The 24,785-nt window shown below is 34.3% G+C and overlaps 1 protein-coding gene across 5 annotated transcripts in view; it reads left to right on the top strand.

The window, feature by feature from the left end:
• The window catches only part of LCA5 (lebercilin LCA5), an 81,782-nt gene that overhangs the window by 20,794 nt on the left and 36,203 nt on the right, over positions 1 to 24,785 (top strand). For all 5 annotated transcript variants that reach the window (XM_077162296.1, XM_077162297.1, XM_077162295.1 and 2 more), the window contains 2 exons: positions 8,235 to 8,606; positions 12,974 to 13,503. In XM_077162296.1, coding sequence (XP_077018411.1) covers positions 8,411 to 8,606; positions 12,974 to 13,503 — 726 coding nt within the window. In that variant the 5' untranslated portion in view covers positions 8,235 to 8,410. The remainder of the gene's footprint in view (positions 1 to 8,234; positions 8,607 to 12,973; positions 13,504 to 24,785) is intronic.

Here is a 24,785-nt window from a genome sequence, read left to right as displayed (position 1 = left end):
TGTTTGAGGTATTTTTCTGACAGCAGTGTCAGCCAAGCAGCAGTGCTTCTACAGGGATTGAGGACTAATATTTTTAAGTGAACTTTCCTACGTGTCTATGTTCCCATTCGCAAAGAAAGTTTAGAATTTGGATTACTCATTTCCTAAGGAATACTTATTCATTAAATGTCATTAAGAATTGTAACATGAGATATTTTAGTATATTTAGGTTACAAATATTTCTTGTCTTCAGAAAAGAGCCTGAATAATCAGAACTTTGGTAAAGATGACAAGAAAATATTCTCTAGATTAACACACAAAAAACAGTAGTTATTCCATTTACCAGCAATGAGCAGTTCAGAAAGGTAATCAGGGGAACAGTTCCATTTACATTAGCAAATAAAATAATAGAATATCTAGGAATAAATTCCCAAGGATGTAAAGGAATAGTACATGGAAAACTACAGAGTACTGCTGTAAATAATTAAAGAAGACCTAAATAAATGTAAAGACATACCTTGTTCATGGATTGGAAGACATAGTATCGGTAAGATGTCAATAATACCCAAAGCAATTTACAGATTTAATACTATCTCCATCAAAATTCCAATGGTTTTCTGTGCAGAAACAGGAAAGTTAATCATCAAATTCACATGAAAAAGCAAGAGGCAGTGAATAGCCAAATTATCTTGAAAACAACAAGTTGGAAGACTCACACTTCCTGATTTCAAACTTACTAAAAACTTATTACCAAACAGTGTGGTATAGGCACAAGGACAAACATATAGACCACTGGAATTGAATAGAATTAATAAATAAACCTACACATTGATGGCCAGTTGATTTTTATAAGAGTTCTCAGTCCATTCAGTGGTTAAAGAATAGGCTCTTGAACAAATAGTGCTGAGAAAACTGGATATCCACATGCAAAAGAATGAAGGTAGACCTCTACCTCACACTGTATAAAAAAATCCACTCGACCCTGGCAGCATGGGACATGACTCCCAGGGATGAGCCTGGCCCTGGCACCATGGAATCAACAATGCCTTCCTGACCAAAAGAACCTCAGTCAAAAGTTAGCTGCCTTTCCTCTGAAGAACTAATGAAATAATTCCCCTTTAATTAAAAGCCGGTCTGTCTCTGGTGTGTTGCATACCAGCAGCTAGCAAACTAGAACAATAGCTATTTTACCAGCAGCACTAAGTATTAGAAGACAGTGAAGTTCTGAGGGAAAATGACTTAACCTAGTGTGCCAATTTGAAATGGTGTGTACCCCAGAAAAGTCGTATTCTTTAACCCTGTTTCAATACTGCTGGGTGGGATCTTTTTGATTAAGTTGTTTACATGGAAATGCGTTGTCACCCATTCATGGTGGGTCACTTACTAAAGTCCTGTAAGGGAACCATTTTGAAAAAAGCCACAGAACTGACAGCCAGAAACGTTCAGAGATTAAGAAAGAAAATGTCCTTGGGGAAGCTTTTGAAACAAGAAAGCAAAGACCCCAGCAGATGCCAGCCATGTGCCTACCCAGCTGACAGAGGTATTCTGAACCCATTGGCTTTCCTTGAGTCATGGTATCTGTGCTGGTTTGAAAGGATGTATGTCCCCTACAAAAGCCATGTTTTAATCAAAATCCCATTTCATAAAGGCAGAATAATCCCTGTTCAATACTGTATGTTTGAAACTGTAATCAGATCATCTCCTTGGAGATGTGATTTAATCAAGAGGGGTTGTTAAGCTGGATTAGGTGACAACACGTCTCTACCTATTTGGGTGGTCTTGATAAGTTTCTGAAGTCCTATAAAAGAGGAAACATTTTGGAGAATGAAAGAGATTCAGAGAGAGCAGAGAATGCTGCAGCACCATGGAGCAGAGTCCATCAGCCAGTGCTTTGGAGATGAAGAAGGAAAATGCCTCCGGGGAGCTTCATGAAACAGAAAGCCAGGAGATAAAGCTAGCACATGATACTGTGCTTGCCATATGCCCTTCCAGCCGAGAGAGAAGACTTGACTGTTTTCGCCATGTACCTTCTCACTTGAGAGAGAAACCCTGAACTTCATCGGCCTTCTTGAACCAGGGTGTCTTTCCCTGAATGCCTTTGATTGGACATATCCATAGACTCGTTTTAATTGGGACATTTTTTTGGCCTTAGAACTGTAAATTAGAAACTTATTAAATTCCCCTTTTTAAAAGCCATTCTGTTTCTGTTATATTGCATTCTGGCAGCTAGCAAACTATAACAGTATCTTTCCCTGGATGCCTTAGTTTCAACATTTTGTAGCCTTAGAACTGTAAACTTGCAGCTTAATAAATTCCCTTTAAAAAAATCATTCCATTTTTGGTACATTGCATTCCAGCAGTTTAGCAATCCAGCACAGATTTTTGGTACCAGAGAAGCGGGGTGCTGCTACAGTTTGCAAATACCAAACATGTTGGAATGGATTTTTAAATGGTTAAGGGGAAAATTCTGAAAGAGTTTTGCAGAGCTTTGTAGAGAAGGCCTAAAAAGCTTTGAAGAGGCTGTTGGTAGATATGTGGGCTCTGAAGGTATTTCTGATGAGGTTTTAGACAGAAATGATGCATGTGTTATTGAAAACTGAAAGGAAGGTGATCCTTGTTTTAAAGTGGCAGAGAATTTAGCCAAATTGTGTCCTGATTTTGCATGCAAATTAGAATTTAAAAGTTGTGAGCTGTGGTACTTAGCTGAAGTTTCCAAACTATATGTGGAAAATGCAGCCTGTCTTCTCCTTGCAGGTCATAGTGAAATGTGATAGGAGAGATATAAGCTGAGGACTGAGCTCTTGGGTCCAACGAAACCAGAAATTGTTGGCCTTTGGGCTTCCAGAAAGAGATACCCAGTGAATTGGGCCCCATGTGGGGATTTAACCAAACATGGAAGCAGTCAGACATTACAGGACAAGCAAGAATTGGAGATGGACTTACCCAGAAATCATTTGTGGGAAATCCTATTGTCTGATGGTTATGATCCCTGCATACTACATAGAAAACCAACAAGTGTTGTGGGATCTGTAAAAATGGAACCACTGCCAGTCTGGACTAACAGGCACAGAAAAGGAACAGATTGAAGGAAAAATAACTTCAAAGGCATGGGTGTTAAGGTCTGAAGCCAGGAAACCTTAGGCCAGGTGAGCAGACCCATCCCTGCACTTGAAGGGGGAGAGTTTGTCCCAGAAGCAGAGACTGGGCCTTCCACCACTATGCTCAGGAAGAATTTTACCACCTCAGGCCTTGGAGAGGGTGAAGTGCATAAACCGGGAATCGGGGGAAGCCTGGCTGCCATCTTGTTGTTCTAGAGGGGTTGAGCATGTGCCCCAGAGATGGCAGAAGTCCCAGATGCTGCCCTGAAGCTTGGAGAGGTTAGGGCAGAGAGAAGGTGGTCCTCCCAATGCATCCCAGTGTTACAACTCTCATCCCAGCCTTTGGGAGAGAACTGGGTCACTATATGGGCCCTTGGAAAGGGTGGGACTGCCACTTTCTAAAGCCCTGAGGATAAATGACTCTCAGACCTTGAAATTCAGTGGAATTTGCCCTGCAGGTTTTTTGCAACTGTTTGGGTCTGGTGACCCGTGTTCCTTCCAGTTTCTTCCCGTGGAAATGGAAACATTTTTACTATCACTGTCCCTCATTTGTTTGTTGGCAGTAAGTTAACCTCTTCTGAGTTTCATAGGTCAACAGCCAGAGGAGAATTTTATCTTAGGATAGACCATGCCTTAGCTGACTTTGATGAGATTTTGTACTGTTTTTGACTTGTATTTGTGCTGTACTGAAATGATTAAGGCTTTGTGGTATTTTAATGGAATGAATGTATTTTGCTTTTGGAAAGAACATGCCTTTGGAGGCCCAGAGGGTGGAATGTGCCAGTTTGAGATGATTGTGTACCCCAGAAAAGTCATGTTTTTTTATCCCATTTCAATATTGCTGGGTGGGATCTTTTTGATTAAGTTGTTTCTATGTAGATGTGACCCACCCATTTGTGGGTGGGACCTTTTGATTAAGTGGTTTCCATGGAGATGTGTCTCTGTGCATTCAAGATGGGTCACTTACTAAATTTCTTTATGAGGAAACCATTTTGGATAAAGCCACAGAGCTGATACAGCTGAAGACATTTGGAGATGAAAGAATGAAAATGTCCCGGAGAAGCTGTTTGAAATGAGAAGCCAAAGACCCTAGCAGATGCCAGCCCTGTGCCTTTCTACCTGACAGAGGTGTTCCAGACCCATTACCTTCCTTGAGTCAAGGTATCTGTCCCAGGATGCCTTAGTTTGGACATTTTTATAGCCTTAAAACTTTAAACCTGCAACTTAATAAATTCCCTTTGTATACACCATTCCATTTCTGGTATATTGTATTCTGGCAGATTTAGCAAACCAACACAGCTAGAATTTAGAACCTTTGAAAACTATCAAGTGTGAAGACAAATTAAAGACCTCTCAGGCATGCAAGGACCCTAGAGTATTTACCTCCCAACCTATATACTCTTTCTGAAGACTTTGTGTAAGGATATGGACCAGCAAAATTATGGTAGAAACCAGTAATTATCATGATATGTGCTACAAGAAAGGGTGACACTAAGGAGTCCAATAAAAGCAATTCCAGAATGATAGTGGTGCAACAGGTCCAGAAAGCAGTTGGTTTAAATTGAAATAGAAAATCATTGATTTCCAAGAAAAGTGTCTTTAAGAGGAAGAATAAAATGAATTGCAGGATATAGCTAGAACAAGTAAAAAGCCTGTATATATTAGTGATAGAAGAAACATGTTTTTCCCTCTCAATAAAAAGAAATTAGAAATTTTAAGGGAAAAAAAAAACCCTGCACAAGTAGCATGCAGTAGAATGTTACAACCATCTAAAATGAAGTATGAGTTAAATCCTAATGCTTCATAGTCTAATTCAGTTAGCAATTCAATTAGTAATATAAGCATAAAAGTAAAAGACAATTAAAAAATGTTTGTTTCCAGGGAGCATGAGTTGGAAGATGAGTTAGAGGATATTTCCTTTTTTTCTTTTTCACTATGTGAATATGTTATTTTGTTGACGTGCGGGCAGGGATTAGTGTGTGTTTGTGTGGTTGGCCATATGCAGTTAGTGACAAGTGAATTTGTTTTTGTGAATTCTTCCTCTTTGCCACGAAAATTGACAGTTGTGAATGGAATATGTCATAGGAAGTTAATTCTAATACATGCATGTTAGTTAACAAATTATCTTTGTTTATACCATATAATGAACTGAATTTTTTTTTTAATTTTAATTTTTGTATTGTATTGTTCTATGGCTCCCCCCACCCCCCACCCACCTGGTAACTTATATATAACATAGAATTTCCCATTTTACCCACTTTCAAATATACAATTCAGAGATATTTATTACATTCACAAAGTTGTGCCTCCATCATTTTCTTCATCCATTGTCAAAAGTTTTCCATCATCCAAGCAGAAACTCAATATCCTCCTCACTGGCTGATTAAACATTAACTCCCCATTCCCCACTCTCATGTGGACCCTGGTAACCTGTATTCTGGTTTTTGATTTTATGAATTTGCATATTCTGTTCATTTCATATTAGTGAGATCATAAAAGTTATGTCCTTTTATATTTTACTCAGCATGATGTCTGTAAGGTTCATCCATATTGTAGCATGTAGCAATACTTCGTTATTTTTATGGTTGATTAATATTACATTGTATTTATATACCACATTTTGCTCATCTGTTCATCTTTTGATGGGCACTTGTGTTGTATCCACCTGTTTGCAATTGTGAATGCTACTGTGAACATCAGTATGCGAATATCTGTTTGAGCCTCCGCTTTCATTTATTTTGAGTATATACCTAGAAATGGAATTACTGAGCCGTATGGTAATTCTGCACTTATCTGGAGAACAGCCAAACTTTTCCACAGCGACTTTTCCATTTTCCATTCCCATCAACAATGTACAAGGGTTTGCATTTCTCCACATCCTCTCCAACACTTGTTATTTTCTGTTTTTTAAGTAATAGCCATTCTAGATGGTGTGAAATATTCTCATTGTGGTTTTTATTTGCATTTTCCTGATGGCTAATGCTGTTGGTCCTCTTTTCATGGGAGTATTAGCCATTTGTATATCTTCTTTGGAGAATGTCTATTCAAGTCTTTTACCCATTTAAAAAAATATTTTTATTGAGATATCTTCACATGCATACAGTCCATCCAAAGTATGTAACCAGCGGCACACAATATCATCACGTAATTGTGAATTCATCACCTTGATCATTTTTAGGACATTTCCATCACTCCAGAAAAAGAAATAAAAAGAAAAAAACAAACTCATACATCCCATACCCCTTACTCTTCCCTCTCTTGACCACTAATATTGCAATCTACTCAATTTTTTTTTTTACCCCTTATCTCCCCACCCTTATTTATTTATTTTTGTCCTTATTCTTTTACCCATCTGTCCATATCCTGGATAAAAGGAGCATCAGATGCAAGGTTTTCACAATCACACAATCACATTGTAAAATATCTAGTTACACAGTTGTCTTCAGGAATCAAGACTACTGGAACACAGCTCAGCAGTTTCAGATACTTCCCTCTAGCCATTCCAGTACCTCATAAACTAAAAAGGGATATTTATGTGATGCATGAGAATAACCTCCAGGATAACCTCTCAACTCTGAAATCTGTCAACCATCAAAAATTTATTTTTTCTAATTTCTTTTTTCCCCATTTTGATAAGAAGACTTTCTCAATCTCATGATACCAGGTCCAAGCTCATCCTAGAAGTCAAGTCCCATGTTGCCAGGGAAATTTACACCTGGGAGTCATGTCCCACATAGGGGATTTTACCCATTTTTAAGTTGAGTTGTTTCTCTTTTGTTGTTTTCTTTATATGTGCTGGATGTTAAACCCTTATCAAATATATGGTTTCCAAATATTTTCTCCTCTTCTGTAGGTTTGTCTTTTTTGCTTTCTTGATAAAGTCCTTTGATACGCAAAAGTTTTCAAATTGCTCCATATTGGAGAGTACAAATTATAAAGCATTTGCATCCTCAGTGAGAGTCTATTAGACAGCCTATCCTTAGCAACATTTTTTTTTAAGGTCACTCTAGCCTGCAGAGCAATAGATAGAGGCAGTTCTTGTTTAACAGCTTCAAAGTACTTTGTGTGGATCTTTATAGTTTATGCAGCCAGTTCCTTATTGATGGGCACTTTGATTGTTTCTCATCTTTTACTACCATAGTAGTGCTGCAATGAATAGATTTATGGGTATGTCTTTTCATTATCATAGGCATTTTTCCTTGTTAACACCAACTTTTTGTAAATATCTCCAGTGGCTGCATGATACTATGCTGTATGGACTTAAAATACTATTGTTAATTGTTTCTCAATAACTCAATGTTTAAGGTGCTTCCACTGTTCTGTTTTTTATTTGCAGTGCATTAAACATAGTTGTGCCTAACTTTTCCCCTTTTTTGTGTTATTTTCTTGGTCGCTAGGATGCTAATTATTGGATCAAAGGCTAAAAGCATAAAACATTCATATATTTTACAACTTTTCTCCAAAAAGATTTTATGAATCTGTTTCTGAAAGCACCTTTTGCAGCATTTTGTGCTATTTTGAAAAATCTGATGATATATGATAGGTTCAAAAAAGTATCTGAGGTTGAATGTTTTTGTGTACCTATCATTTGAATCACCTGCTTTGGTTGGATCTCATCATGCATTTGTCCAGTTAACTTGTGACCCTTCATTTTTCTTATGGGTGTGGTATGAGTGATGTATTTGCATGTTAAGTATGATAGCCATTTTTCAGTCATGTTTGCCAGGAGTTTTTGTCAAATACTTTTAATTTGATTGATTTTTAACATGCTTTAGTTTGACATTTTTATCAGTCAATTTTAGTTATTTTTCTTTATTCTTATTAATGGGTTTGTCCTTTATTATCCCTCCAATTAAAAAAAAAGCAACTAGAGTTTTGATCATTATTGACCTGGTGAAAATCAGCATTATTATAAATCTTAAGATTCAAAGAAGTCAAATTCAATTAATATTTATCATTTATTGAGAAACATTTATATGTCAGGCACTTTACATGGTATTTTATTTAACAACACTATGATAAAATCTGTCATTTCTCCATTACTGTAAATAACTATGTAAAAATACATATATATTAAAGTGCAGCCTCTCTTTTAAAATGAAAGCAATATATGATTTTGCTATATGGTGAGTCTTCTTCCCCCTTCCTTAATTGTAGGAGAAGAAGTATATCTTGTGGTTGCCAAAGTGAATGTTGGACTGCTGGATATGTGGAGAAAACAAATTGCAAATCACCAGAATCTGAAGACTATAAAAATATGCTTCAGTGTTGTCATGGACTCTTCTGGAGAAAAAAATGTGAAATTATGTGAATAGAGACATTTTTTCAGAACGATGGGGGAAAGAGCAATAAGTCCAGATACTGATGAAGAAAAAAATTCAGGCAAACACCATTATTATGAGTCATCTGATTTTAGAACTACACCACAATCTTCTGGCCGGTCTTCATTGGCCAATCCCTCTTCACCTACAACTGTTAAGGGAAAAAATCCTAAAGGACAGATTTTAGATAGCCAAGTACATCATCAAGGTAAGTATTCTTTTGAAGAGTATCATGGTCTTAGAAGACTCATTTTGAGGGCTTAAGAAAAGCTTGTATGAATGAAATTCTATTAATAAACTGTTACATACTTGGAAATGAATCGGGTGTATTGTTTATAAATTTATTTAAATACTGTTTATGGTGCTATGTTATAGCCTGTATTATATTTGAAGTCATAGTGTATACATAAGAAAGCAACACTGTTAAAGCTTCTCATTTTGTTTTCTCTCTTTCTAAATAATGCTTGTCCTGGGATTTCTGAGATACTGTAAAGACAAAGTCACAAAACATTTGTACCTTTCTGTATCTTCATTTTAAAAAAAGGGTGACGTGATTGATATGAAGTGGTTAAGGGACATTTTTATGACTGAGTAAAATTACTTTCCCTAGGTAATATAGTACTTATTGTAAAATGCAAAAGCCCAAATTAAACATAGGAGTGGAATTTGAGACTTGGGATATCTAATCTAATTTATTTCCTACCAAGCCCTGTTATGATGGAAGCGTTTAATCATTGGAAATAATTTTTATCATTAATATGTTCCTGGTCTGGAATTAGGTATTAATACACATTTGACTGTGTGGTGTTCTATAAATCTCTTCCTCACTGGTCAAGGAAACCCCAATAATGACAGTGTTTCATACCAAGACAAAGTGTTAATAATAGGGTGGGATATGGAAATCCTGTATTTTATGCATGATTGTTTTGTAAATCTACAATTTCTCTAATACAGAAAAAAAGAAATGGCAAGAAAACTCCCATGTTCTTAGTAAATAAACATGTAAGGGCCACAAAAAATAGCCATAGAAAAATAAGGTAATTGAGGTTATTATAGTATGCATTAATAAATGCAGCATAGTTATAATGGCAGGGGCTTAAGAATGATGGGAATTTAAATTGCAAGTAGGGAGGAGGTAAAATTGGGGGCTGAAAAGGAAAGCAGGGCTAGGCCATGAAATACCTTGCATCCCATGCTAGTATACTGACTACTGTCTTTCATGGGGAGTAGTTAGCCATTGAAAAGATTTAAGCAAAAACATAATTAGATTTGTCTTTATAATTTTTTTACCTTGAAAAGTAATACTTGCTCATTAAAAACCTACAATGAATATGTATACATTTTCATGCCTCTCTATCCCCATCTATCTCCCCAGGTATGTGTCCATATACCTAATTAACAAGTAGGTGCCTTTTCTTTTAAAAGTACAATGCTACAGGTTTTTTGGTCTCTTGCTCAAAATCTCTCTTAGTGAATGCCTCCTTTTCTAATTTTGTTGTTGAGAACATGATCTGATATTAAAATTTGCTCTACAATTGAAAATAGACAGACAGACTTTAAGGGTTGAACCTTAGAAAATCCCTATTTATTCCCAAGAAATAATTTATATACCTAGGGTATTATTCGTAGGAATATTTTAATTTTCCCTCTTTTCCCAGAAGCAATTTAGGAGACTATCCAATTAGAGTCAGAACTTCTTAAGCCTTACCTTAGTTCATAAGATAATTGAGAATAATCTGTGAAAAATAATTGTAGCATCACCCAGAAAGATTTCTTTTATTGTCTTCAGTCTTATTTGTACTGTTTCCTGAATTAAAATTTGTGGTAATTTGCCTTCAACCAAGTGACAGGACCAAATTGGTACCTTTCCTTAAATAGTAAATTTCTCTAGGTTTAAGTTGTAGTCACAGTGTAGATTAAACTAGGGAAAGAACAAGTGTGATTAAAACTGTATCTTGAATGCTTGAATTTGCATACTGATATGTTCAATAGTATAAGCTTCTTTCCCCCTCCTTTCTAATTTTATGCATATTTTATTTATTGATAAAATTAATAAAATCTATAGAATATGTATAAAATATAATGATAATTTGATTATATATTTGCATATTACACATTTAATCCATTCCATTTTGAAAGTAAAAGAAATATATCTTGATTTTGTGGTAGATGCAGTTTTTTACTATACATTTTTAAAATAAGTTAAATTTTACTTTTAACTTTTAACACCTGAAGGAAGGAAAGCAGTATTTTCCACCTACTCTTGGGGGAGAGGAAGATGCATGACAGTCAGTCATCTTTCTTTTTCTCAATTCTGTTAGCACCATATTTTATCTTGATAATTTTTTAAATGAAAATTAATCAAAAGATGGGAAATATTTTTGAGTTTTGGGTAAGTGCACTATTTTTGGGGGGTACTTGGGCTTGGAATCGAACCTGGGTCTCCCACATGGCAGGCGAAAATTCTACCACTGAACTACCCATGCACCCCTAAGTGTATTATTAATGATCAGTTTTTAGTCATACTAATAGAATATGCTAAAAATAAAAGTTCAGATTTTTAAAATATTAAAAAATTGGTTGTGGAAGCCCTTTTGCATCTGATTAAATTGTTGAACTAAAATAGTAATGGAAAATTGTGATCTTGAGTCTTATGTAGGCTTTAACTTTTTGAAATAAAATTAGTTGCTATTTATATGGAATTTTATTTTCTGAGCAGTGCAATCTTATACATAAAAATCGGAGATTTGAAACAATTAACATTCTTCTTTATGAATAATCACTTTTATGTGTAGAGTTTAAGTCAGTCCAAGAGCTGAATAAATATTCCAAAACAGTATGTATATATGTGTGTGTGTATACCAAAACTTTGTTAACTCAGAATGTCAGGAAAGAAAATTGGAATGATGGACTCTCCAGATTTTAAGATTACAATCTACAATCATTGCTATCCGATGGAAATATAATGCAAGTCACAAATGCAAGCCACACATATAATTTCAGTTTTCTAATAATGACATTTTAAGAAAAAATAGGTGAAATTAATTTTAATAATAAATTTAACTCAACATATTCAAAATATTATCATTTCTATAATAGTCAATATAAAACTTTGTGAGCTATTTTATCTTCTCTGCATTCTTTTTTTTTTATACTAAATGTTTGAATTCCAGTGTGTATTTTATACTTGCAGCACATCTCAATTTGGAGTAGCTACTTTTCAAATTTCTTAATAGCCACATGTGGCTAGTGGCTGTTGTCTTGGACCATGTAGTTTCAAAGTTGTGATTAGGTATTCTCTAATTTCTTTTTATTACCAGTTCCTTTTATGTATTCAAGCATGGAATCTTAACTGAATGCACATTCAAAACAGCTTTTGTAAAGTCTTCCATCCTTTAAAGGGACTTTATAATATGAAATTGTAAATTTTTTTTAATGCATGTTTTACATAATGGAATCAGAATATCCATAGCTGGGAAAATTTTATCCCCTACTTTTTCTTCATATTCTTTATTCTGGAATGCATTTCCTCCTTGAAAAAAGGCACTCACCTTGAAGATTTTTCTAGTTGTGGTAGACTTCCAGATGCCTCTTTTAAAGGGCAGGTGCTCTATATATAGAAATTTAAAATTAATGAACTTTTAGTAAAAATAATATTGTTCATAATTTTAGAAATGTGATTTAACATATATATTTTAAAGATTTATATTCTTATATTATTAGGTTGTGATTTTTTTTCTATCTGTCTTGTTCTCCACTTATGTCAAACACTTTTAATTTGAATGAATAGTCACAAAAGCAATCTCCTGAGAAGGCATTTAGAATTTTATCTATACCACTAAAGTCCATTTTCATTCACTGATAAATGGATGTAAGCTATTATTACTAACAGAAAATGTTTTTCCAGCACTTCCTGTTTTTACATACATACTTTACTTAACCCTCACGATGACCTAGTTATGTAGGTGCTGTTTTCCCCATTTTGGAGGCAGGGAAAACAGCCATAGAAAGACTTACTTGATTTGCCCAAAAAGTTATTAAGTGGCAAATCTGAGTGCTAAACTCATATCGTCTCACTATATAGTATGTTGTCATCTTGTTAACCCAAATACAGAATGAGTTGCAATGAACAAAAAACACATTTCCACATTTCAAATAATCATCCTAAATATCTTAGCCAAATACCTTAAATTGAATTCATTAAATTCAGTTTAATTAAGTTTTTATTAATGCCCCCATGTTTGAATTCTGGCTAGCCATCTTCTATATAAAGTTAAAAATGGTTAAACCTAATTGCTTCTTTAAAGCAATGTATAATAATTCCATATAAACTATTTGGTTATCATTTTTGTTGGAGTGGAACTCTTGACCTTCTTTAAAAGGTAGCAAACCTTTCTTAATAGAAACATTATAAAAAAGAACTTTGAATAAAAGCTGTTATTTGACTAAATACTGTAAAATTCTTTCCTGAGGAGGAAAATGACTAAAGAATGCTAAGAATCCACTTGTGTTATGATGAATAAATACTACATTTGGTACAGATTTCTCTTTGCGTTATTACTGTTTCTTTTTTAGCCCCTAGGAAACCAAGCCCTAAAGGTCTACCAAACAGAAGGAGAATCCAAGTGGGATATCGTTCCCAGAGCCTCAATAGGGAGCCACTTCGGAAAGACACTGATCTTGTTACAAAACCGGTTCTTTCTGCAAGACTGCTAAAAATCAATGAGTTGCAGAATGAAGTCACTGAACTCCAGGTCAAGTTAGTTGAGCTGCTAAAAGAAAATAAAACTTTGAAAAGGCTTCAGTACAGACAGGAGAAAGCCTTGAATAAGTTTGAAGATACAGAAAATGAAATCTCACAACTTATTGCTCGACATAATAATGAGATTACAGCACTCAAAGAACGCTTAAGAAAATCTCAAGAGAAAGAACGGGCAACTGAGAAAAGGGTGAAAGATACAGAAGGTGAACTATTTAGGACAAAATTTTCCTTACAGAAACTGAAAAAGATCTCTGAAGCTAGACACCTACCTGAACGAGATGATTTGGCAAAGAAACTAGTCTCAGCAGAGTTAAAATTAGATGACACTGAGAAAAGAATTAAGGTAATAGTTCTACAACTTGTAATTGCACTGTCATCTATTGTTTCTTATTGGGCATTTAATGTGCTCTGTTTAAGCTCCTTATTGCAGTTGGCATTTGCTTGGAAATTAAGGTTATTTTTAGTATTATCTCTGTAACTGAGAAATTTAAGGTGTATATTTAAGAGTAAGATGCAAGGGTTTGTGTATATTAATGGGCCACGTGTTGATGTATGAATGCTTAACTTAATGGATCTTAGGCATTTTTGGAAAATATTCTATTTGATTATTTGATTTTTTTCTCTAAAATTGAATGAAAATGATACTATAATTGCCATAGTGTCTATTTGGGGGCCATTCTGTGAAAAACGCCACATGATGTTGTTTTTTTTCTTTCTTTTTTTTATTTCTTTGCATGATTGTGAATGACTAAATTAGTTATGATGTATTTGGGGGGCGGAGTGTGTCCCAGTCCCCAAAATAAGAACCCTTATGAGGAATGGGTGAATGACTAGTTTGAAAATATAATAGGTTTTTTAAAAATATATGTAGTTTTTGAGATGGAGAAAGGTAAAGACCACTACCCCGACTGTTTCATAGAGAATTCATAGTAGATGCCACCTGCTATGTATGTCAAACAGAATCCCTAATCAGCTTCTAATGCTTAGAATTGACAAGTAGTTTTGAAAACAAAAGTAGAGAAAAAAGTATAGGAATAATGCCTGCTGTGAGAGCTCTCTGAACAAGGGAAGCTCAGAACTATAAATAAATCTCGGTTTTCTGCAGTGTATTAATCGTTTTTCTTTTTTAACTTTTTTATTGTATAGTATAACATATATATAAAGCAAAGAAATAAAAAAGCAATAGTTTTCAAAGTACTCTTCGACAAATAGTTACAGGACAGATCCCAGAATTTGTCGTGGGCTACCATATAATCCCCTCATATTTTTCCTTCTAGCTGCTCCAGAATATAGGCGGCTAGAGGGCTTAAATATTTTTTAATACTTTAATTTGTGATGACAATTGACCTTTTTCCTTCTTTTTTTTTTTTTGTGAAAATACCTTATGTACAAAAAAGCTATAAATTTCAAAGCACAGCACCACAATTAGTTGTAGAACATATTTCTGAGTTTGACATGGGTTATAATTTCACAATATTAGGTTTTTACTCTTAGCTGCTCTAAAATACTGGAGACTAAAAGAGATATCAATTTAATGATTCAGCATTCGTATTCATTTGTTAAATCCTATCTTCTCAGTATAACTCCACCATCACCTTTGATCTTTCCATCCTTCTCTTTAGGGGTGTTTGGGCTATGGCGATTCTAAATTTTTCATATTGGAAGAGTCTGTCACTAGTATGGGGTAGGAAGATGGAACTATCTGACGCTCTGGAGAGGCTGGGCTAGGTTTCAGAACTTACCTGGACCAGGGACCCATTTGGAGGTTGTAGGTTTCTGGAAAGTTAACTCTAGTGCATGGAACCTATGTGGAATCTTACATATTGCCCTAGGTTTTCTTTAGAATTGCCTGAAATGGTCCCTTTTGGGGGTTGGCAGGTTATGATAGGCAGCAAAGTCTACCTGAAGCTTGCATGAGAACAACCCCCAGAGTAACCTCTCGACTCTAGCTGGGCTTAGAGAGAGGCCACATCTTAGCAACAAAGAGGTCCTCCGAAAGTAACTCTTAGGCATGTCTATAGGTAGTCTAAGCTTCTCCGTAATTAAATTGTCTTAAGACATGGTATGTTATAGCACTTCTTAATCTGTATGGTATCCCATGCCCAAAATATCAATGCCAGGCCCAGGACTGTTGCTTATTAAATACAGTGCCCGTCAGTGGCCACAAAAAGTGCATAATTTGTTCTCCAGAGTTTGCAATCTTCAGTTCATTGCATGGAAGATATCCTATGACCTCAGTAATGATCAACTCAAGCTTGAAAACAAACATTTTTGGAGGCATTTTTTTAAGGACCGTGTATCCGAGTGGAACTGGGGTGGGAATTGGAAGCAGTAATCATCATGAACAACAAATAAGTGACATTTTCATTATTTTTAAAGAGCAGTTTATAATGTGCCATACAATATCTTTTAAAATTAGAAACAGAGAACTAGATGCTAATTAATAATTATGGTAAATATATGTCTATGTGTGTGTGTAATGTGGAACTGTAACACATATACACAAATATTTTCACACATATTCTGCAGTTGTCTGTTACAGCCCATTAGGAGGAGGATTGGTGGAGTAGGGAGCAGGTAGAAAGAAAGGGAGGGAAAAAGGAATAAATCTGTGTAGATTCTGAGTTGTAGGTGGAAGTAAATTATACAGCTGCTTTGTTGGGAACATAATAATCAGTTATAAGCCTATGAAATACTTGTTAATGACAGTTTGGCATTTGTTTGGAAGTTGACAGTTTGGCATTTGTTTGGAAGTTAAAGTGTTTTCAAGTCTTTTTATTTTCACATTTCATTAAAAATATTTTTTTAACTTTTTGTTTTAAGATAATTGTCAATTCACATGTGATTCTAAGAAAATAATAGGGAAAGATCCCATATACCTTTCACTCAGTTTTCCCCAATGGTAATATATTGCATAACTATAATACAGTGTCACAACCAGGAAATTGATATTAACAGTCTGTCAGTCTTACTCAGATTTTACCAGTTTTCCTTGCACTCACTTGTGTGTGTATGTGTATTTAATTCTATGCAGTTTTACACCTGTGTGATTCATGTGACCACCACCCAAGATACAGAACAGTTCCATCACAAGGATCCCTTGTGTTAAACCTTATATTATCACAGCTATGTCCCTGCTTTTCCCTTCTCTAGCCCCTATTAACCACTAATATGTTCTCTAGCTCTATAATTTTGTCATTTTAAAAATGTCATATAAATGGAATCATAGAGTATTTAACCTTTTGAGATTGGCAAATTAAAACTCCTTTCCTTGAGCTCCTTTATGAACCAGTAGTTTGTTCGTTTTTATTCCTGAGTAGTACTGCATGGTATGGATGTACCACAGTTTGTTATGATCCATCTTGTTGAAGGACATTTGGTTGATTTTGTTCACTAGTGAAGCTTCTGTGACCAATCATGTACAGATTTTTGTGTGAATATAAATTTTCATTTGTCTGGGATGTATGCCTAAGAGTGGAATTGCTGGGTAGTATTTAAGCGTGTTTGGTTTTGTAGGAAACTGCCATTTTTTTTTCCAGAGTAGATGTACCATTTTGTATTCCCACCAGAAATATACGGATAATCAGTTTCTTCTCATCCTTGATATTTGGTATTATCACTAGTTTTTGTTTTAGCCATTTGATTGGTGTGTAGCACTATCTTATTGTGGTTTTAATTTGCATTTTAATAATAGCTAGTGATGTTGAGCACCTTGTCATGTTCTTATTTTCCGTCTGTAGAACAGACAGATTAGTCTGTTCATGTCTTTTGCCCGTTTTATAATTGGATTGCTTGTGCTTTTACTGTGGTTTTTTAGTTAGTTTATATTTTAAAGACAAGCCCATTGAAATATGTCACAGAGTCTTTCACAGAGAAAACATTTTTAATTTTGATATCATCCAATTTATTAAGTTTCCCTTTTATGGATTGTGGTTTGGTGCTAAATTCTTTGCTTACCGCTAGGCTACAGAGATTTTCTCCAATGTGTTTTTTTTCCTCCCAGAAGTTTTATGTTTTCATTTAAGTCCATGATTCATTTTGAGTTAACTTTTAACTTTCATAAAAAATATGAGGTTTAGGTAAAGATTCTTCTTTTTTTTTTTAACCTATGGATGTCCAGTTTCTCCAGCTATCCTTCCTCCATTGAATTCCCTTTGCATCTTATGAAAAATCACATACATTTTCGTGAGTCTTTTTCTGGATTCTCTTTCTTTGTTCCATTGTTTATGTGTCTATCACTTTGCTAAGGTGATCCTCTCTTCATAAAAGCCTTTATAATAAGCCTTAACATCCGGTGGTATGATTCCTCCCATTGTATTCTTTGTTTCCAAAATTTTAGCTGATTTTGAACTCTAGGTCCTATGCCTTTCCATATAGATTTTAGAATAAGATTGTCTGTGTCTACAAAAACCTTGCTGGGATTTTGATAGGAAGTCCATCAAATCAATTTATAGAGAATTGGCATCTTTATATGGGGAATCTTTCAAATCTTGAATACAGTAAATCTCTCCATTTATTTAGGTCATCTTTGGTTTCTTTTATCATCATTTTGTATATAGAAAATTTTGTAAATTTTGGAATATAGATCTGTACGTGTTTTGTTAGATTGATACCTAAGTATTTCATTTTCTTTGGAGCAATTGTAAACAGTCTAAATTCTATCTGGCTTAGAAATTGCTTTCAAACTTTTATTTTCTAATTTCCAAGCTTATCTTTCTTGTAACGATTATTTTAAAAAGGGGTTATGAATGTTTTATGCATATGAAGGTGTGACTTGGTTTTAGAAATATATTCTCATCGGTAGGACTGTTGGTATTGACAACACTATGGCTCAAAGTTTGGTAGGAGATCCAAGCTGCTTCATTTCTGCTGTGATTGAAATTATGTTGGAGTCACCATTTAATATGTTATGAACCTTTTCCTCTCAAATCAATAATCTCACTTCAGCTGTCACACCATACTAGTTCTTTTCTGAATGGAATAGCCTCTGCAACCCACCTGAGAATAATTGTTCTCTACTTTTTCAGTTTACCTTTTCATATTTCTAAAAGCCTTTGACTTTTTTTTATTAATTAAAAAAATAACAACAAACAAAACAATAAGATATCATTTACATATATAATCAGTAATTCTTAATATCATCACATAGTTGCATATTCATCATTTCTTAGAACATTTGCATCGATTTAGAAAAAGAAATAAAAAGACAGAAGAAAAAGAAATAAAACGATAATAGAGAAAAAAAGTTATACATACCATACCCCTTACCCCTTGCTTTCATTTACCACTAGCATTTCAAACTAAATTTATTTTAACATTTATTCCCCCTATTATTTATTTTTATTCCATATGTTCTACTCCTTTGTTGATATGGTAGATAAAAGGAGCATCACACACGAGGTTTTCACATTCACAGAGTCACATTGTGAAAGCTATATCATTGTTCAATCATCATCAAGAAACATGGCTACTGGAACACAGCTCTGCATTTTCAGGCAGTTCCCTCCAGCCTCTCCACTACATCTTGAACAACAAGGTGATATCTACTTAATGTGTAAGAATAACCTCCAGGGTAACCTCTCGACTCTGTTTGGAATCTCTCAGCCATTGACACTTAGTCTCATTTCACTCTTCCCCCTTTTGGTCGAGAAGGTTCTCTCACTTGATGTTAATTTTAATTCTCAGCTCATTCTAGGGTAAAAGCCTTTGACTTTTGACCCATTATAATAATTATATCTTTCATAATCTTGATAACCAAACCAGAATTTGAGATATTTACTATTGAAATTCTTATTTAGTGTGAAATTAAGCATTTGCTTTTTCCCTCATTCAGAGATCAAATTTTACTTCATCCAATATTATGTTCTTCTTTTTTCTTCTATCTCAGTAGATTATAATCACCACCACTGATTGGTTAAGGGAGTGATCTAGGAACTTGATTGTGCTTTTGTAAATTAACCATTTTTCAAATTAACTAAAACTCAGGAAAATCATGGATATCACTCGAAATTTGCAGTGGAATCCAAGTGGTGCTGTGTTCTAGTTCTGTGCTATTTTTTCCTGAGGATGGCTATTTGAATGGTGCTGGTGTATTTTCTTTTGAAGCAGCTTTTTGTTTTGTTTTAAGAGCCTGTTCTTAAGATGGAACTTGTGCTAGGCAGATTTGTTTATAGCTTGTCACATTTCAGAAAAGATTTCAGGCCACAACACTTATTTCCTTTGTTATTTACATTTCTTTCTTATGAAGAAGAAAATCCTTCAAGGCTACCTATAACTAGTTGAGCTGTGAAAACTTCCTCCCAGTTGTCTTAACATCAGTCTGTAAATTGGGTGGGGGCTCATTTTGCTAGTTGATGAAAGAGACAGAATACACAGAATCTCACTAATTTAGGATTGCTGTAGGTTAGAAAAGAATACGTAGTTAGGGAAACAACAACCAAATGTGTAAGTGGAGACAACCACCTGTGACAGTTGTCTTTCCCCTTTTAGAAATCAACCTACTTTGTGCAATATGGTCTCCTCTGGTCCCGGGCCTTATAATGGTAATTGAGAACTACTTGATATGGTTAAGTGCTCTGCACAAAGAGGCAGTCATCTAAATCAGACCACATATTTACTTCCTTATTTGGGGGGGGGCGGTGGTTATACCTTTAGTTTGGCTTTTACTTCAATAAATTTATTGAATACAGTCCTATAAAAATAGCAGCTCCATTTAAATATATTTATTTAATATTTATAATTATGCATATTATTAAGAATTAATATTTAACTAAATTGCAACATATGAACAAACCAGCTTTTACAGCAAAAGAACATTCTGAGTTATATAATGTAGCAGTTTTCAAACTTTTAAATCTTAAGGCATCTTAATAATCTTAGGAATTCTTGAGGATCCCCCGCCCCTCCAACAGATTCTGTTTCTGTGGATATATCTATTGGTATTCCCCACATTGTAAATTAAATTTGAGAATCTTAAAAAATACTTATTAATATATTAGAAGCCAAAAGTCACTATACCTTATCATAAATAAAATCTTTTTATGAAAATAACTGTATTTTCCAAAGCAAAAAAAAAAAAACAATCAGAACAGAAGTGACATTGTTTTATATATTCAGAAATTTCTTTTAATGTCTGGCTTAATAGAAAACGTGTTTCCATGTTCAATCTGTTTCAGTATATTGTTTTGGTTAATAAATATGAACAAAATTCAGCCTCGCACTATTGTGTACAGTAGTTAGAAAATGGGAGAAAATTTTAATATTCTTTTCAGCTAACTGTATATTCTTCTTTGATACACCAAGATTTAAGTGGTATTTCTTAAAGGTTAATTCCAATGCGGAATCTGAAACCATATCAATGAACTTTTTGTTCTCTAGTGAAATAAAATCCACTGGTCTTTTTTGTCCTTTGAAATATATGTTACCCATGCATGGTTTTGTAACATCATGCATTGGTCATTTGGAAAGTATTGGCTTATCAAGTTTTGTAGATTTTTCATATGTTGACACATTTCCTTATACAATATATTATAGAACCTTCAGAAAACTCCACTCTACACTCATGAGACAATAAGAGTGAAAACGACAAATAATATGTCTTATTGTATTATTGTAAAATATTGCAGATCCCCAAAGTGTCTCAGGGTCCTTTTTGGATCCCCATGCCACTCTTTGAAAATCACTGATTTAATATAACCAGTTCCTTAGTTAGCAATTTCATTAGCGATTCCCCAGTATGCAGTTTCTTATAGTGACTAGCAAATTGCACTATTGCTTGCTGAGCCTGGGACTGGCCTCTAAGGGACTGAAGATTAGATACCAGTTTTATCCCAAACTCTCATAAAAAAAGACTTGAAAGACTTATAGTTAGGGTTGCTGTCCTGCCAAGGATGCAGTAGCAGGTTAATCATATCAATCAACAGTATGCCATAAAGCAAATACGAATTGTTATCATTATTAGAATCTGTAATCATTAAATGGAAAATTATCTCCTAAGTTTTATGGAAAGGCAATAAATGTAATAGCATACACAGATTATTAAAAGAACTCCAGTAAACTGTAATATATATATATATGCAGTGCATAAAAAATCCAACTCTTATTTTAATATTGAATTGGCACAGAGAGAATTACCTTATCTGAAAAACAATGAAAATATTAACAAAAGTTTCTCTTGCCACTTTAGAAATTCTCAAGATTTGGGGAAATGATTTGAGTAGCCTCAGTATCTTGGAGCTGTCAGAGGAAGTTTGGATAGACTTCTTTTTCTCTTGACAGATTTTCCTGTAAGAAATTGGCATTCCAATTCCCTTGATTATAGAGCTGCCCTCAAGTAGGTATTTAAGTGTTTCTCATTGATAAATATGATATTGACCCCCCACCCCACTGTAAGCCATTTTCAAAAGTAAGCATTAATTCAGCATTATCTTCCCTTTAGCCTTAGTTTATTCAGAACTAGAATTAAGCTTTCTCATATTGGACCGAGTAATGTGACTGGAAATTAATTAGTGGTGATAAGTCCCCTTTACTTGAACTTTTCCAATACCTTACTTTTAGTGGCTAAAAGGTACCTGCTCTAAAAGGTTTTCTGCCTTTTCACCCTTCAGAAGCACATATCCAGAAGCCCTGCCTTTGCCTCACCTACGTAATCTGTTTTATTTCTAACAAATAGGACAGAATAATAATCTCAAACTAGGAGATCAGCTCTGAGCAGCTCTCTTAACTCTGTGCAGCTCTCTTACCTACCAGGTTTCAGTTGCTTCACCTGAGAAATTCAATTGAAAAACTTTTGAGGCCCCTTTCAGTTCTGAATCTGGTGAATCTTAATTCATACTTTTAAGCCTTTTATGTACCCAAAGTGTTCTTAGCACAGTAGACCATATTTGTTTCCCAAAATGTTAAGTCCTCTCTCAGGCCTATTATTCAATATTGGAGAGATGAAAGAGTCCTAGTGTTGACAAAGGGAACTGCTTATAAAGTAAAATCTCATTCATTTAGATCCTACTAATTTTTAATGTATAATTAAAAATTATACATTAAAATTAATGTATAAATTAAATTTATAATTAAATTTTAATTTAAAATTTAAATTTATAATTAAATTTTAATGAAATTTATAATTAAATTTTATGAGTAAAATTTTATAATGTGTAAATTAAAATTATACATTATAATTAATGTATAATCCAAACAGTTGGCTAGATTTTATTTATTTTACACACACACATTACCATTTCTTGAGGGAAAAGATTCACAGTGAAATTTAGGAGATCTGTGATTGAAGGATAAAATTTAAAACCATTTCAGAAAATAAATTTTGCAAGGTCCTTAGAAACTGCCCATTTAGATAGAATAATCATTAAAGTGAGTTTTAATACTTAAAATAATAATTTTTCTATTAAAAAGTTGGGGTACACAGGTAGTTCTCGCCTGCCATGCCAGAGACCTGGGTTGATTGTTGGCCCATGCACCCCCACCAAAAAAAAAAACTGTTGTGAACAAACTTCCTTATCTTATACATATCGCATATCTGCCTCTCTGTGTATATATAAATGCATATATGTAGGGGGACACAAAAAAATTAAAAGAAAAAAGTAATACAAGCACCGAAAAATTAAAGTAATACACTTGCCCTTCTATGTTATACTCATAGACCCCTTCCAGGAAGCTACCACTGTTAAGAAATTTTCGGAGCATGCATACACACACACATGTGTGTGTGTATATATATATATGTGTGTGTGTGTGTGTGTGTCCTCTTTTTTTTAACCCTCTAACCACAAAAGAGGTGCTTGGTATCTTTCTTACCCCATTGAGAAGCATATTTTGGCACTCTACATATCATTGTATAGGTGTATTAATGAGTATATTTCTATGTATGTATATATGTATATTCTCACACATAAAATCTGCCTTCTTTTTAAAGGCTGCACATTATTCCAGTTTGTAGATATAATATATTGACCTCTTCCCTTACTAATATTGGTTTCTTGTTTTGGGGTAGTATAAAAGATGCATGGCATTGAGCTTTGCATATATACACAGGTATCCCTAGAAGTAGAAGTCCCTGGCTCAGTAAAATATTTTTTAAAAGTCATTTTTTGGCTATTCGTTAATATGAAGTTTCTAAAGAATGCTGCTGAATAATAGTTTTCTTTGGAGTAACTAAAGTTAAATTCTATTTTTAATGAGAAGTGTACCATCCTCTTCATTTTTTTTGGAAGAGTTTGAGCAGGACTGGTGTTACTTCTTGGAACGGTTAGTAAAATTCACCAGCAAAGTCATCTAGTCTTGGGCTTTTATTTGTAAGGAGGTTTTTAGTTGCTGATTCAATCTCTTGCTATTGATCTGTTGAGATCTTTTATTTCTTCTTGAGTCAGTGTAGGTAGTTTGTGTGCTTTAAGAAATTTGTCCGCTTCGTCTAGGTTATCTAATTTGTTGGCATATAGTTGTTTATATTTTAATCCATTTTATTTTTGTGCGGTTAATAGTAATCTCTCCACCTTTCATTTCTGATTTTAGTTATATGTTTCCTCTTTTTTCTTTGTCAGTCTAGGTAGGGTTTGTTGATTTTTTTGTTCTTTTCAAAGAACCAACTTTTATTTTTGTTGATTCTCTGTGTTTTTTTTCCTTAATTCTTGATTTCATTTTTCTCCGCTCTAATCTTTGTTATTTCCTTCCTTCTGCTTGCTTTGGTTTTCATTTACTCTTCCCTATCTAGATCCTCCAGTTTTGAGGTTAGATGTCTGATTTGAGATCTTTTATTTTAATTAGTATAAAGATTTAGAGCTCTATATTTCCCTCTCTACACTGCCTTTGCTGCATCCCATAACTTTGGGATTTTTTTTTTTTCTCATTTTCATTTACCTCAAGATGTTTCCTAATTTTCCTTGTGATTTCTTCTTTGACCCATTGGTTATTTAAGAGTGCATTGTTTAATTTCTGAATTTTCCATTTTTCCCTCTGTTATGATTAGTAACTTCATTCCATTGTGGCTGGAGAAGACCCATTGTATGATTTCAATATTTTTAAATTTGTTGAGACTTGTTTGTAACTTTACATATGATCTATCCTGTAGAATGATTCATGTGCACTAGAGAAAGATGTTTATTCTGTTGCTTTTGTGTGAAGTGTTCTGTGTATGTCTGTGTTAGTTTGAAAGTGTTTTGTACCCCATGTTCTTTAATCCTGATTCAACATTGTAGAGTGGAAACCTTTGATTAGATTTTTTTCATAGAAATTCACCCACTTAATTGTGGGTGTGTCCTTTGATTAGATTACTCCATGGAGATGTGGCACACCCAATTGTGGGTATGGCCTTTTGATTAGCTGAGATGTGGCTCTGCCTATTCAAGTTGGGTCTTGATTAGTTTACTCTAGTCCTTTATAAGGGGAGACATTTTGGAGAAAACACAGTTGCTTCAGAGCCAACAGAGATGCAGACATTTGGAGATGCTTGAAATGCTGATAGAGAGTCCAGATGCCTAGACATGAAGGTTTGGAGATGCAGAAACCTGAAGACATTGCCATGTGCCTTTCTGTGAGATGCTAAGCAAGCCAGAACCCAGAGTTGAGTCCTGGAGCAGCTAAGTGAAGGCTCACAGATACTTAGAGAAGAAACCACTG

Source organism: Tamandua tetradactyla, chromosome 5 (genome assembly GCF_023851605.1).
Source record: "Tamandua tetradactyla isolate mTamTet1 chromosome 5, mTamTet1.pri, whole genome shotgun sequence".
Taxonomy (NCBI): domain Eukaryota; kingdom Metazoa; phylum Chordata; class Mammalia; order Pilosa; family Myrmecophagidae; genus Tamandua; species Tamandua tetradactyla.
This window is presented reverse-complemented; position numbering and strand designations above follow the sequence as displayed.